Source organism: Elgaria multicarinata, chromosome 7 (genome assembly GCF_023053635.1).
Source record: "Elgaria multicarinata webbii isolate HBS135686 ecotype San Diego chromosome 7, rElgMul1.1.pri, whole genome shotgun sequence".
Classification (NCBI taxonomy): Eukaryota; Metazoa; Chordata; class Lepidosauria; order Squamata; family Anguidae; genus Elgaria; species Elgaria multicarinata.
Genome location: NC_086177.1, coordinates 103,301,892 through 103,315,753, shown reverse-complemented (window position 1 = coordinate 103,315,753; position 13,862 = coordinate 103,301,892). Strand labels below are relative to the sequence as shown.

Below are 13,862 nucleotides of genomic sequence, written 5' to 3'. Positions count from 1 at the left end.
CCGCCTATATGCAAAGTACTCTATGCGCGAATTACAGATCAGAGAGGCAAACTTCCGAGCGACGCCACTCTGAAAATCGTCGGCTTTCAGTTTAGTGCCGGAGCTGGTTCTCACCTCTTCATTCACTACCTCTTTGGCCCTCTTTCAGACCGAGGCGGTTGCCGTGGCGACGCCGCGGCGTCGGTTAATGGCGGTTGGGAGCAGATCGCTGAGGAAGGCGGCGGCAAAACCCGGCGAGCAGCCATGGCGCGGAGTGAGTGTCCGTCCCCGCCCCCTGCCCGGGGAGGCTATGCTTCTTGACCCGGTGGTCCGCGTGGGGGAAACGGGGCGTCGGGTGGGCTTTCGGGCCCACGAGACCCGGTTTGCAGGGTCCACCTCCGTCGTCCCTCAGTCCTCCCGCCGCTCCGGGCTCAACTCCTGGACGAGGAGCACAATGAGGAACCTCCCCTCGCCCGTCCCTTTATTTATTTGTTGCGCTTGAATCCCGGCTTTTGTTTTCCTCCAAGGAACCCAACGCGGTGTCCATGCTCCCCCTCCCCATTTTATCCTCACAACAACCCTGTGAGGTCGGCTAGGCTAGGGTGACCCTATGAAAAGGAGGACGGGGCTCCTGTATCTTTAACAGTTGTATTGAAAAGGGAATTTCAGCAGGTGTCATTTGCAAACATGCAGCACCTAGTGAAATTCCCTCTTCGTCACAACAGTTAAAGCTGCCCTCTTTAAAATCTGGTCACTCTGGTATAGCTCCTGCAGCTTTAACTGTTGTGATGAAGAGGGAATGTCACCAGGTGCTGCATGCATACAAATGACACCTGCTGAAATACCCTTTTCTATGCAACTGTTAAAGATACAGGAGCCCTGTCCTCCTTTTCATAGGGTCACCCTAGGCTAGGCTGAGAGTCCAAAATCACCCAATGAGCTTCATGGCTGAGTGGAGACTTGAACCCAGGACTCCACAGTCCCTAGTGCACGAGCTGGTAACTTCGAGGCTCGAATTCTGCAATGCGCTCTACATCTGTGCCTAGTCCGGAAACTTCAATTAGTCCAAAATATTCAAATTAGTCGAAATATTCAATTAGTCCAAATACCTACACTGTATTCCTTTCGCCACCAGCTGAAGACCTTTTTTATTTTCTCAGTATTTTAACACTTAATTTTAACTTGAATTTGAATTTTGCTGTTTTAACTTTGTATTTTAATTTTATATCAGTTTTGCTGTGTGGTTTTTATCCTAGTTGTGCTTTTTATACTGTATTTTGTATTTGTGCTTTTAACCTGTTGGTTGTTTTACTATGGTTTTAATTTTTGTGAACCGCCCAGTGAGCTTCGGCTATTGGGCGGTATAAAAATGTAATAAATAAATAAATAAATAAATGTGGCAGCCAGGCTGGTCACTGGTACACCTAGTGGGGTGACCACATTACACCAGTTTTAAAATCTCTTCACTGGCTGCCGATTAGTTTCCAGGCAAAGTACAAAGTGTTGGTTATTACCTTTAAAGCCCTACATGGTTTGGGTCCAGGCTACCTGCAGGATCGCCTTCTCCCATACAATCCTCCCCACACACTTAGGTCCTCTGGGAAGAATCCACTTCAGCTTGCAAAAACTAGATTAACAACTGTTACCCAGAGGACCTTTTCTTCCGCTGCTCCCAGGCTGTGGAATGGCCTGCCGGAGGAGATTCGTCAACTTGACAGTCTTTTAGAATTTAAAAAAAGCAATAAAGACTGATCTATTCCGGCAGGCCTATCCAGTGGAATTTTAGAATGTTTTCAGGATGTTTTAATTATGTATGGTATGTTTTAATTCATTTTAACGTGTATTTTATATCATGTTTTTATACTGTTTGTTTTATACTTTGAATTGTTTTAGTTTTTGTGAACCGCCCAGGGAGCTTCGGCTATTGGGTGGTATAAAAATGCAAAATAATAATAATAATAATAATAATAATAATAATAATAATAATAATATGCCATGCTGGCTCTTTCTTAGGGTGACCATATGAAAAGGAGGACAAGGCTCCTGTATCTTTAACAGTTGCATAGAAAAGGGAATTTCATCAGGTGTTATTTGTATGCATGCAGCGCCTGGTGAAATTTCCTCTTCATCACAACAGTTAAAGCTGCAGGAGCTATACCAGAGTGACCAGATTGAAAAGAGGGCAGGGCACCTGCAGCTTTAACTGGTGTGATGATGAGGGAATTTCACCAGGTTCCCCATATATATACAAACGACACCTGCTGAAATTCCCTTTTCAATACAACTGTTAAAGATACAGGAGCCCTGTCCTCCTTTTCATATGGTCACCCTACTTTCTATATATATTATTGGTGCTTTTGGTTTCAATAATTTTGTGTAAACCCCTTGAGGAGGTCCACTTGAAAAGTGGTGTATAAATCCCACAATTAATTCACCATCGGGGGCCTCTGATGTGGTAGATCTTGCCATTCAGCTGGCTCAGAATCACGTGCAGAGGGCATTTATCAAGTCAGGGTGCCAAGAATAGGTGGAGAGGGCTCATTTCCTAAGCTAAGAGCATATGCGAAAGTCATTTTTCATGACAAGGTGTCCAAGCACATATGCAGAGGGCATTTTCCAAGCCAAGCAGCCAGGGGCATGTGCCAAAGGCATTACCCAAGTGAAGAACATGTGCAGAGGGCATTTACGTAGTTAAGAGCAAGTGCAGAGGGCATTTATCTTGCCTGGGTGTCCAGGGCAAAGTAGGGGTGGTGGTGGATTTCTCAAGCATGGAAAGAGGGGGCAGTCTTCTCCAACCTTCTGAGCCCTATATGTGTTGAACTACAAGTTCCATAACCCACAGCTAGCGTGGCCTGGTTGGGCCTGATGGCTTTTGTGATCTAACACAGCTGGAGGGCACAAGGTTGGGGAAGGCAGACGTAGAGCAAGGATCCAGAGTATTTGCAGAGAACATTATTTGAGCAAGAAGCTCATCCAGAGGGGTATTTCTCAAGCCAATGAGACCGAGCATGAGCAGAGGGCGTTTCTCAAAGAGCTTATGCAGAGGGTACTCCCAAATGTAGAGAAAGTGCAGAGTGTATTCCCAGCAGATCCTGATCAACCTTGCAATGACAATAAAGAGGTGGACACCAATACGTTGTCACAACCTTTATTAAATAAGAACGTAAGAAGTGCCCTGCTGGATCAGACCAAAGGTCCTTCTAGTCCAGCACTCTGTTCACACAGTGGCCAACCAGCTGTTGACCAGGGAGCAACAAAACAGGACATGGTGCAACAGCACCCTCCCACCCATGTTCTCCAGCAGCTGGTGCACACAGGCTTACTGCCTCAGATACTGGAGGCAGCACACAACCATCAGGTTCAATTTTTGTGAACCGCCCAGAGAACTTCAGCTATTGGGCAGTATAAAAATGTAATAAATAAATAGCCATTCATCCAACCCCCTTTTAAAGCCATCCAAATTGGTGGCTATCACCACATCTTGTGGTAGTGAGTTCTATGATTTAACTATGCGCTGTGTGAATAAGTACTTCCTTTTATCAGTCCTGAATCTTCCACCAATCAGCTTCATGAGATGACCCCGAGTTCTAGTATTTTGAGAGAGGGGGGAAAATGTCTTCCTATCCACATTCTCCACACATCAGCATGAAAAGTAAGTGGAACCAGTGCAAAAGAAAAAAAAGGAAAAAAGTAGGCTAATGATCATCAGGCTTCCGGTGCTATGAGTTGCAGCCTGTAGCTCAAGCTCTGCAAGAACGCTAAACTTTTAACTTCAAAATCCTTATCTACTAAGCTACCAAGCTTTGCAAACACCGAACACCAAACAGTAAGATTGTTTGAGTACGCTTATTTTATTTTATTAACTTATTTTCTCTCGGGTTAAAAGCTCAAAAGAGCATATTCTTGAGAATGAATCAGTTTTAATTACACAACAAACTTCAGCTGAAGTAAACCGATCTGTAACTGTTCCAACAAAGAATTTAGAAGACAAACTAACAAACCAACAACCTCCTTGAAGCTTTAGCTTATCAGCGGTCTCTTTTAATAGTTTATCAGTGTGTCTGTACTGTCGATTCATTTTTGGCTAATGATCGTCTGCGAGCAACTCACATATCTTCTAGGATGCCCTCAGTGGGCATGCCCTCCTTGACTGAACTTACCATGTTGGCATCACTGTTATAACTGCCCATTTACTGTTGCAAGTGGCAAATGATTTTGGGGTGGTGGTGGTGGTCATGTGTGTGCCCCCAGCACTACTCAAGGTATTCCTTTATTATGGATATTTCTTTTTTCATGAATAGCATGTATGTATCTTAAAATAAGGGTGTTAAGGTGTATGCATGTCTCTTTTAAAGCTATGTAGGAAAGCATGCATTCTTTACCATTTAGCCAAGGTGAGGTTTTTGGCTGTGATGAAATGAAATGATCTGGAATCATGAATGAGCAGTTAAGTGGCCAATTCTGCTGATGAAGTTATTTAGGATGGTTAGAACAAAAAGGGATTGTGAGGAGCTCCAAAAGGATCTCTCCAAATTGGGAGAATGGGCATCTAAATGGCAAATGCTGTTCTGTGATGCACATTACGCTTCAAGTATAACCTGATGGGTCTGAGCTAGTGGTGACCAACGAAGAAAGAGATCTCTCAAAATTTTAGAACCCAGGAGCATCCCATGAAGCTGATTGGTGCGAGATTCAGGACAGACAAAAGGAAGTACTTCTTTACACCACACATACTTATTATTATTATTATTATTATTATTATTTATTTATTTATATAGCACCATCTATGTACATGGTGCTGTACAGAGTAAAACAGTAAATAGCAAGACCCTGCCGCATAGGCTTACATTCTATTAAAATCATAGTAAAGCGATAAGGAGGGGAAGAGAATGCAAACAGGCACTGGGTAGGGTAAACAGGCACAGAGTAGGGTAAAACTAACAGTATAAAGTCCAAACAGCATCAAGTTTTAAAAGCTTTCGGAAAAAGAAAAGTTTTTAGCTGAGCTTTAAAAGCTGCAATTGAACTTGTGGATCTCAGATGTTCTGGAAGAGCGTTCCAGGCGTAAGGGGCAGCAGAAGAAAATGGACGAAGCCGAGCAAGGGAAGTAGAGACCCTTGGGCAGGCGAGAAACATGGCGTCAGAGGAGCGAAGAGCACGAGTGGGGCAATAGTGTGAGATGAGAGAGGAGAGATAGGAAGGAGCTAGACCGTGAAAAGCTTTGAAGGTCAACAGGAGAAGTTTATATTGGATTCTGAAGTGAATTGGAAGCCAGTGAAGAGATTTCAGAAGTGGAGTAACATGGTCAGAGCGGCGAGCCAAGAAGATGATCTTAGCGGCAGAGTGGTGGACAGAAACCAATGGACTGATGTGAGAAGAAGGAAGGCCAGAGAGAAGAAGGAAATTCACTAGCACAAGATGTAGAGATGGCCACCAATTTGGATGGCTTTAACGGGGGATAAATTCTTGGGAGGAAAAGGCTATCAGTAGCTACTAGTGTTGATTGCTATGTGCTATCCCCAGTAGCAGAGGCAGTAAGCCTATATACACCGGTTGCTGGGGAACATGGATGGGAGGGTGCTACTACTGAGCAGGGGGTTGGACTCGATGGCCTTATAGGCCCCTTCCAACTCTACTAGTCTATGATTCTATGATTACACTTGTCCTGCTTGTGTGTCCCTGATCAAGAGCTGGTTGACCACTATGTGAACAGAATGCTAGACTATATGGACCCTTGTCTGATACAGCATGGTTCCTCTTATGAGATGTTTTCCAATGCAGTGCCTACATTTTGTATAGCAAAATAGACAACGCAAATCAAACACAGAACTAAATCTCGTTAGCACGACATTTCTTGATTTTGTAGTTGTGGATTTCTCAGTTGAATTTGCTTTTATGAAGAGCTTCTATAAGAATGAAGACAGTATATTAAGGTCACTTCTGTAGTGCATACATTTTTAAGGAAATGGATACACTTTTATTTAATGAAAGAAATTGGTTCTATGTACTGTGATCTTTCTTTCAGTCACAGAGCAACTTATTAGGCAACGGGCAGAGCATAATAACTGTGAGATCTTTTCTTTGGAAGAAATTTCCTTACACCAGCAAAATATAGAGAAAATAGAACATCTTGACAAATGGTGCAAGAATTTAAAAATTCTCTATCTTCAAAACAACTTGATTCCCAAGATTGGTAAGTATAGTTGTTTATGAACTGGATTGATATATTTATCGTTCTTGGTGTTGAAAACTGTCTAAGGTGACTTAGAGAGGGAAAAGAGTTAAAAAAATTGGATAAAGGTGCAATAATATACATGTAATTTTTGTGAACTGCCCAGAGAGCTCCGGCTATTGGGCGGTATAGAAATGTAATAAATAAATAAATAAATAAATGTAGGACTTCTTTCTATCTAAATGACTCCCAAGCATTAATGCCAGGAGTTGTAGGACATCCTATGAAATGACTCCATCCATTTCCCCTTGTTTCCCCGTATGCCTGGAACTTTCCCTCCAGGCAACCACCTCTATTATATCGTTTAAGTCCCACTTTAAATCTTACTTTTTCTGGGAAACCGTTGGATCATCTCTATGCCCTATACCTTATCACGTTTTTCTCCTGTCTACCCATGTCTCCATTCCCCCCTTTCTCTATTGTTTCACGTGTCTGTTTAAGATTGTAAGCAGGGACCTATCATACCTCTGCTTTGAAATATGTTGTGTATATAGATGGTATATGTCTAAATTCAGAAACTTGTAGTAGCAGGCTTTCAATGTCTTAGGGTACAATCCTATGCATGTTTAGGCAGGAAATATTACATTGTTGGATGACTAGGGTGGTGGAATTGGATGAGCAAAGATCTCAGGAAGGGATGTGTGTTGGGGTATTAGTGTGGATAGATAAGTAGGGGGAAAGCCATGGAGGGCTTTAAAAGTAAGGACAAGAGGCTTGTGGGGCGTCTGGGAGTGGTCAGGAAGCCAGCAGAGGGCTTTTAGAAGGTGTCACATGGTCTGATCAATGAGAGAGGAATAATTTTGGCAGTAGAGTGCTGGATGGATATGAGTGGATGAAGGTGAGACAACAGAAGACCAGAGAGAAGGAGATTGCAGTAGTCAAGGTGAGAGACAAATAGGCTGTATTTTTGTAATGTTGAAAAGGTAGAAATAGCAAAATTTCGAGATGGACTAGAATCATAGAATTGTAGAGTTGGAAAGGGCCCATAAGGCCATTGAGTCCAACCCCCTGCTCAATGCAGGAATCCACCCTAAAGCATACCTGACAGATGGTTTTCCAGCTGCCTCTTGAATGCCTCTACTGTGGGAGAGGCCACAACCTCCTTAGGTATGGGATGGAATAGGGGGGCAAAGAGAGAGGAGTCAGAGAAAGTCAAGGCTTTGTGCCTGATCAACAGATTCAATGCTGACGTCTCGATAAGTGTACAAGAAGATAAGGGCCAGGAGGAAAGATGAGAAGTTGGTCTGAACCATTGAATTATCAGAGAGCCTGTTGGAGATGTAGGATTGGATGAAAGGCAAAAGATCTGGTGTAGATTAAGCTACTCAGAGACAAAATATCTAGAAAGAACAGGAAAGGGATAAGTACAGAGCCTGGAGGAACCCCAGTGAAGAGAAGATAATGTCCTATGAAGACTGTATTGGATTTGGTTTCGGAAGAATGGCGGTCAGTCTGATGTGAATTTACCCAGAGCCATGTGCAGTATTTAATAGCATAAGTACACTGATTTGCCAGAGCAGTTGGCAATTTTTATGATTTTTAGAGTTGGTTCTCATAGCTACATATACATACAATGAAGGTCAGTGCTTTTTGCTACTAAAAGGCAATGCACAGTTGTTGCTTCTGTACTTTCTCAATTGATAATTTATTTATTACACTTATATACCACTCCCATAGCCAGGGCTCTCTGGGCGGTTTGATAAGGACATTCCTTCCTCTGTTCCAAGAGGGAAAGGCCTTGATAAAGGGGGTGGGAGCGTGGACATGCTTGCTGACAATTTTCTAACTCAGTGAGACTTGCTCTATAAAATCCTGAGCAAGTTGGCCTGCTATTTGTTGTTGTCTGAAGGGGAAAGGTGTGTCACCTGCTCAAATAACCAGCCCCATGGGACGGCATCTTTGTTACCTTTTGGGGGAATCGGTGTGACCGAACTGAGAGTTAAAGCATGTAAGCTTTCTTGAACACAGAGCAAGGAAGGGAGAAGTGAAACGTTAGAGAAGAGGCATTTGGAAATCCTAGAATTGGAGTGGATAAGAGTAGTGTTGTTTATGTAGATAGATGGTAGAGGGGATATCTTCTACTGTCGTGACACAGATAGAGCAGAATTGAGGCTGCAATCCTATATTCGTTTACGTGGGAGTAATCTCCATTGAACTCAGTGGGTCTTACTTCTGAGTAACTATGGATAGGCTTGTACTGTAAGTACTTAACAAATCCTGGCTTTACTATATAATAGCATTTGTTATTAAAAGTTATCATTATTGTTATTCATTGTCTACTTTTGTGAGACAGAGAAGCAAGATTAAACGTGCAACTGATCCACATGCTACTAATATTTATGGTTTATTTATTTTCATTTCATTTCCACTCCGTCTCAGCGACTTGTGGTTTATAACTTATCTCAGGCTGGCAACAGTGTATCTTTAAAAGTGTAATACAAGAATCCCGTCAAATAAAATACTGCAGAAGCAAGCAGAATTCAATCCCACCCTGTCTCACAGAACTGTGGTTTATAACTTATCTCGGATCAGCAACAGTGTCTCTTTAAAAGTGCAATATAAGAACACTTAAGACAAAATACAGCAGAGTTAGACATAATTAAAGACCTTTCTCCCCCAGTCCAGCTCCTTACAAAGCCTTGCAATGCTTGGTTTTGGGCAGAATGCTAAGGAGAAGGAGTAGTTGACAGAAACTACTCCATCCCTGACAGCTGAACAACCATCTGTCAAGGATGCTTTAGGGTGGATTCCTGCATTGAGCAGGGGGTTGGACTCGGTGGCCTTGTAGGCCCCTTCCAACTCTGCTATTCTATGATTCTATGAAGATGCCGTAAGATGATTCCTGCATTGAGCAGGGGGTTGGACTCGATGGCCTTGTAGGCCCCTTCCAACTCTGCTATTCTATGATTCTATGAAACACCTTTCAAACTCAACCCTCACATGGCACTAACCTTGCTGGTTGTTTCCTAACCTATGAGTACATTGAGACTAAGGCCTGCATTACCCAAGTGGAGTATTTGCTCCCACAACATTTTATCTATATAAATTAAAATGTATATGCTGTTTTTCAGTACAAAGAGGCCGCTTACAAAACAATAAAACACACAAAAGAAATTTAAACAACAGCATAACAATAAAAATGAGCAGCAGAAAAACAAATGAGAAAGAGGAGTTGAAATATAGCCAGCTTCCACAATGAAAACAATCTGGTTCTGTTCCAGTTGGGAGTCGCAGCCAGATGGTGTTTCAAGGCCAAGTAGGGAGATCAGCAGGAGTTCAGGTGCAAACAGCACCACGGACAGCTCAGGCTGGAAATTCATGCACACAACCTTAGCAGACTGAGACATTGCTTCAACAGCAGTCTAGGTTTCTCTGAGGCTTAAACAGGGCTATAGCTCAGTGGAGGTGCTTAGCTCTGCCCTCATCGGGGAAAGAACTGTAGTTAAAGGGGCCTTCCTCAACTGAGCAAGTGTCGGCTCTGCCAGAATTGTGGGGACTGTGACTCAGTTGGATCTTCTGGTCTTCAGACTCCGAGGATGAGAGTAGTATGGAAGTGGTAGCAAGATGGTCTCCTTGGGTTCTGCCTGTGTTGGGGCCTCTGAGGTGAGTGGACTGTCCAGGGTTGGTGCTGAGGGCATTTCCCTCCCTACTCTGTTTTTAACTTGGATTCTCCAGACTCATTCCTCAAAATGTGGGGAGTCCAAGACCCTGATGTCAGGACACGAATCAGGGAGCCATTTGTTGAATATTAAAAGGGTTCCAGAATAATCTGTCTTTCTGAAAATTGACAGGGAAGTAGATAAATGAGTTTCCTATGGGATGGGTATTGTATACGTGGTTCATGACTCTAATTCCAGGTAGTGCTGGAAAAGACTCCTGTCTGTAACCCAGGAGAGCCACTGCCGGTCAGTGTGGACAATATTTTTGGTTCAGCTCTTTTTGGACGTGAAAAGAAATCACCACTGAAAACTGGGGAGCATTGGGAGAAATGTGTCTGTATGTGTTGGCTTAAATTACTGTAAGATGAAGTTGCTTAGTGAATTGTTTTCCCCTCCCTATTTTTTCTTTTTATATTTTTTAAAAATAAATCTCACTGACTACTCATCTCAGCCAGCAAGACTCCCACATTTTGCTGCTGCATTTCCTCTTCCTTTCCTTACCAGATACCAATGGAAACAATGCTGTGTGTAGAATCAGACAGGAGCTGAAATCCAGCAGGAAAGCTATGGGAGAATCTCGCTATTATTATTATTATTATTATTATTATTATTATTATTATTTATTTATTTATTTATTTATTTATTTATATAGCACCATCAATGTACATGGTGCTGTACAGAGTAAAACAGTAAATAGCTAGCTGCAACTAGCAGCTGACAAGGCTACTTTAAAACTGGAAAAAAAAACTAGGTGGACCTGCTCAGCCACCTCAACTTACAGGAATCTATCCTAACCCCCACCTCCAAACAAGTGCAACCCTCACCTTTTGGGGTGAGGGCGGAAATGGGTCTGTAAAACTGGGAAGGGACTTTCATCCTACCAAGTGTGCTCTGACTTGGTATATGGCAGCTTCCTATATTCCTGAGAAGCAGCATGGCAATAACCATAGAGGCAGTAGCAAACACATGGTTCACTGAATGTGTAAATGAAATCTGAAAAGAAATGATTGTGGGTTCTTCACCAGCAACTTGAGGGTTTTGCTTCTCGTGACTTCATAATTTGTGTGAGATCTAAATGTCTCTGCCCCCACACTTTTATTTATTTATTTATTTATTTATTTATTTATTTATTACATTTCTGCTGGCTGTACATCTATCAGTATATGCATTTGTATTTAGCTTTTCAAAAAGTGGCATTAAAACAAAACACAAAAGATTTGCAAAAGGTTCCCAGGTAGGGCAAAGGTGTGTTGGTGACACTGCAGGTGCTAGCCACTCAGCAACACCTGGAACCAGCCTTTGGTGAAAACTTTTAGAACCATTTTTTTCATAGCTTGATGTGGAAAAGGAAGAGTTGTATTTACAATGAGTAGGGCGAGGCACTTCCACCCAAGCCCCATTGTGCTCAAAATCTTTTTACAAAAGATCCTGACAAAATCACATCAAAGGCTAGAGTCAGGAACAAGAATAATATGGTTTCCAGATAGTGCCAGTAATGTTCAGGCAGGGGCTTCTGCCCTTGGCCTTGTCTTCTGCAGTCAACCTTGGTTGTCGCTCTTTGGCTACTGCCTCCTAGGCAAAAGCTCCTGTTGTGGACCACGGAGGTAAGAGATTAAGGCTGAGCTGCTGGAACTTGCTCAGCTCTTGATAGATGCACATTTTCCTTTGCAGTCTGACAGTTTTGTCTTGGTAGTGCTGAAGCACCTTCAAGAAATAGCAGCAAAGCTAAACCCTATTTTGATGTCATCTTATGAATTCCAAACATCTGGAAGTAAAAGTGCCAGATGGTTCTGATAAGTATAATTCTGCAAACAAACAAACAACAACAAAAATCTACAGGCATCATGGAAAGTAAAATGTATATGCTTATTCTTTGAAGTGAATTTAATCACCAATTCTCTGAGTTTTAAGAATGTAGAACTGGATAGTTTGACTTAATCCACTGAATCCTTGCAATACTAGGCACCTCCATCTCTTCACTGAGCTTTTGGATAAGAAGCTCCTTAAATCTGGTCTTTATTATTTCATTGTGCTTTGCTTTTTCCAACATAGATGTTCCGTGTGCTTAATTCAGAAGCCATAATTTCACTGAACAAAGTAGTAATACTATACCCTTTTTAGGGGTATTTTTTAAAATAGCTTTTCAAATTACTGTTCAGCTGGCAATTATTGAAAAGGTATTAACTGCTGTATGAAGTTAGTAATGCTAAGGCTGTCCTTGCAAATTGACATATGTAATAAATTCTGTTTCAGAAAATCTTAGCAGACTGAAGAAGCTTGAATATCTAAATTTGGCTTTAAACAATGTTGAAAAAATTGAAAATTTGGAAGGTAAGATCTTTGCTTTACAAAAGAATGCTTCTGTAACTCTTGCTTGTTAATATGGGAAGGATTTATATGTGTATCTGTTTCCGAGAAGGATGGTACTGGATTCTTGACATACATTGGTTTTTATTCCTCAGGAACAGCCATGTATTACTTGTCCCCTATTATGTTTATACACATTGGAATAGTTTGTGGAAACACTCCTATGTTGGGACGTGAACCTGCAGCATTCCTTAAACTAGTTGAACTAAGGGATATCAAGCAGAAATTTAACCATTCAGAAAGGAAAATAAGTCTTACCAGCTTGGGATATTTATTGTCTGGCTCCTGGCTGATCCAACCTAAGGGAAGACCTCTTCAGAGAAGGAGGATTGGGATTTCTAGGCCACTCCCACAGAATTCATAGGCAGCCTAAAGGTCTTGTCATTCCTGAAGACCCCCCTTTGAACCCATCCTGAGCCCTGCCGTGGTTCTCGACACACTTTCCCACAGCTCTCTGGACCCTAGGTAGCAGCAGACAGACAGGGGACTTAGGATCACCATCCAAATGATGATGTCCAAGGTCTCCTCGGGAGGAGGGAAAAGACCCAGCTGAGCTTAGTGATAAAGCTCTTGATTTGCAGGCAATTCAGCCCTGGGCATTTTTGCTTTAAAAAAATAACATTTCTATCTGAGACCTTGGAGAGCTACTGCAGCTGGTGTAGACAGAAGTGGGTTTGGTAAACTGTGGTTTGATTCAGTATAAAGCAGTTCCATGTAATCTGTTCAGTTAGCCAAGTAATAGTTGCTTTTTTATATCATGCATTTAGGCTGCAGTCCTCTAGATACATAACTAGGAGTTCGCCCCACCAAACACAGTGAAGATTACTATTGAGTACATTTGCATAGGACTGCATGGTTACTTATGTTCTTCAATGTGTAAAAGAGCTATGAAAGAATGTGGAGAAATAAAAGGCCAATTTAGCAACCCACTGAAAGGGAAGCAGTTAGTTTGCAAGCCATGAAAGTATTGTAGCTAGCCCCTTTTTTAGTAGAAGTTGATGACAAAATTCTTTGAGTTTTAGGGAGGCCCAAAGGAATGCTGAGATTAATAGTATAGATTAAGGAGTGCAACATCTCTACCTCAGGCTTATATTCAGAGTCCCTAGATGTGTTTCTGGTGCTGCTCTCAACTTGGAGGCTGGGCTAAGCTCATTAAAATGCCAAGCTTGGATATTTACCATACATTACTGGCTCCGCTGCCACCTAATGCTCACTTCCAACTCCTTGGTTACCAAAGTCCTGTTAGAACTCTCCGAATCTCACTGGTCTAGGGCAGTGGTGCAAAAAGTAACCTCAATCGGGCTATCTCCTTTTTTCCTGCTATCTCTAGACTTGGACAGCGCTAAACAGATCACTAAACAGGGACTACTGGATATAGACCACCAGGAGCTCCGGGGAACTGCCTGGGGACCATGTTCCCCCCAATCATTGGGTCTCCCAGTCCCTTCTTGCAAAGACGGAATGCCATACCTGGGTTGGTTAACCATTCCCAAATACAGGAAGGCATTCACTCTAGCAAGATTTAACATCCTCCCCTCCAACTTGCTGGAGGGCAGATATAAGAAAATTCCATCCAAAAACAGATACTACCCATGTAATAACATCGAGGTGGAATCCATTCTGCA

The 13,862-nt window shown here is 42.3% G+C and overlaps 1 protein-coding gene across 1 annotated transcript in view; it reads left to right on the top strand.

Annotated features, from left to right (window-relative positions):
• Positions 1-238: 238 nt before the first annotated feature.
• The window catches only part of DNAAF11 (dynein axonemal assembly factor 11), a 51,275-nt gene continuing 37,651 nt past the window's right edge, over positions 239-13,862 (top strand). The window contains exons 1-3 of the mRNA XM_063129918.1: positions 239-253; positions 6,005-6,172; positions 12,124-12,201. Of these exons, the coding sequence (XP_062985988.1) occupies positions 244-253; positions 6,005-6,172; positions 12,124-12,201 (256 nt within the window). The 5' untranslated portion in view covers positions 239-243. The remainder of the gene's footprint in view (positions 254-6,004; positions 6,173-12,123; positions 12,202-13,862) is intronic.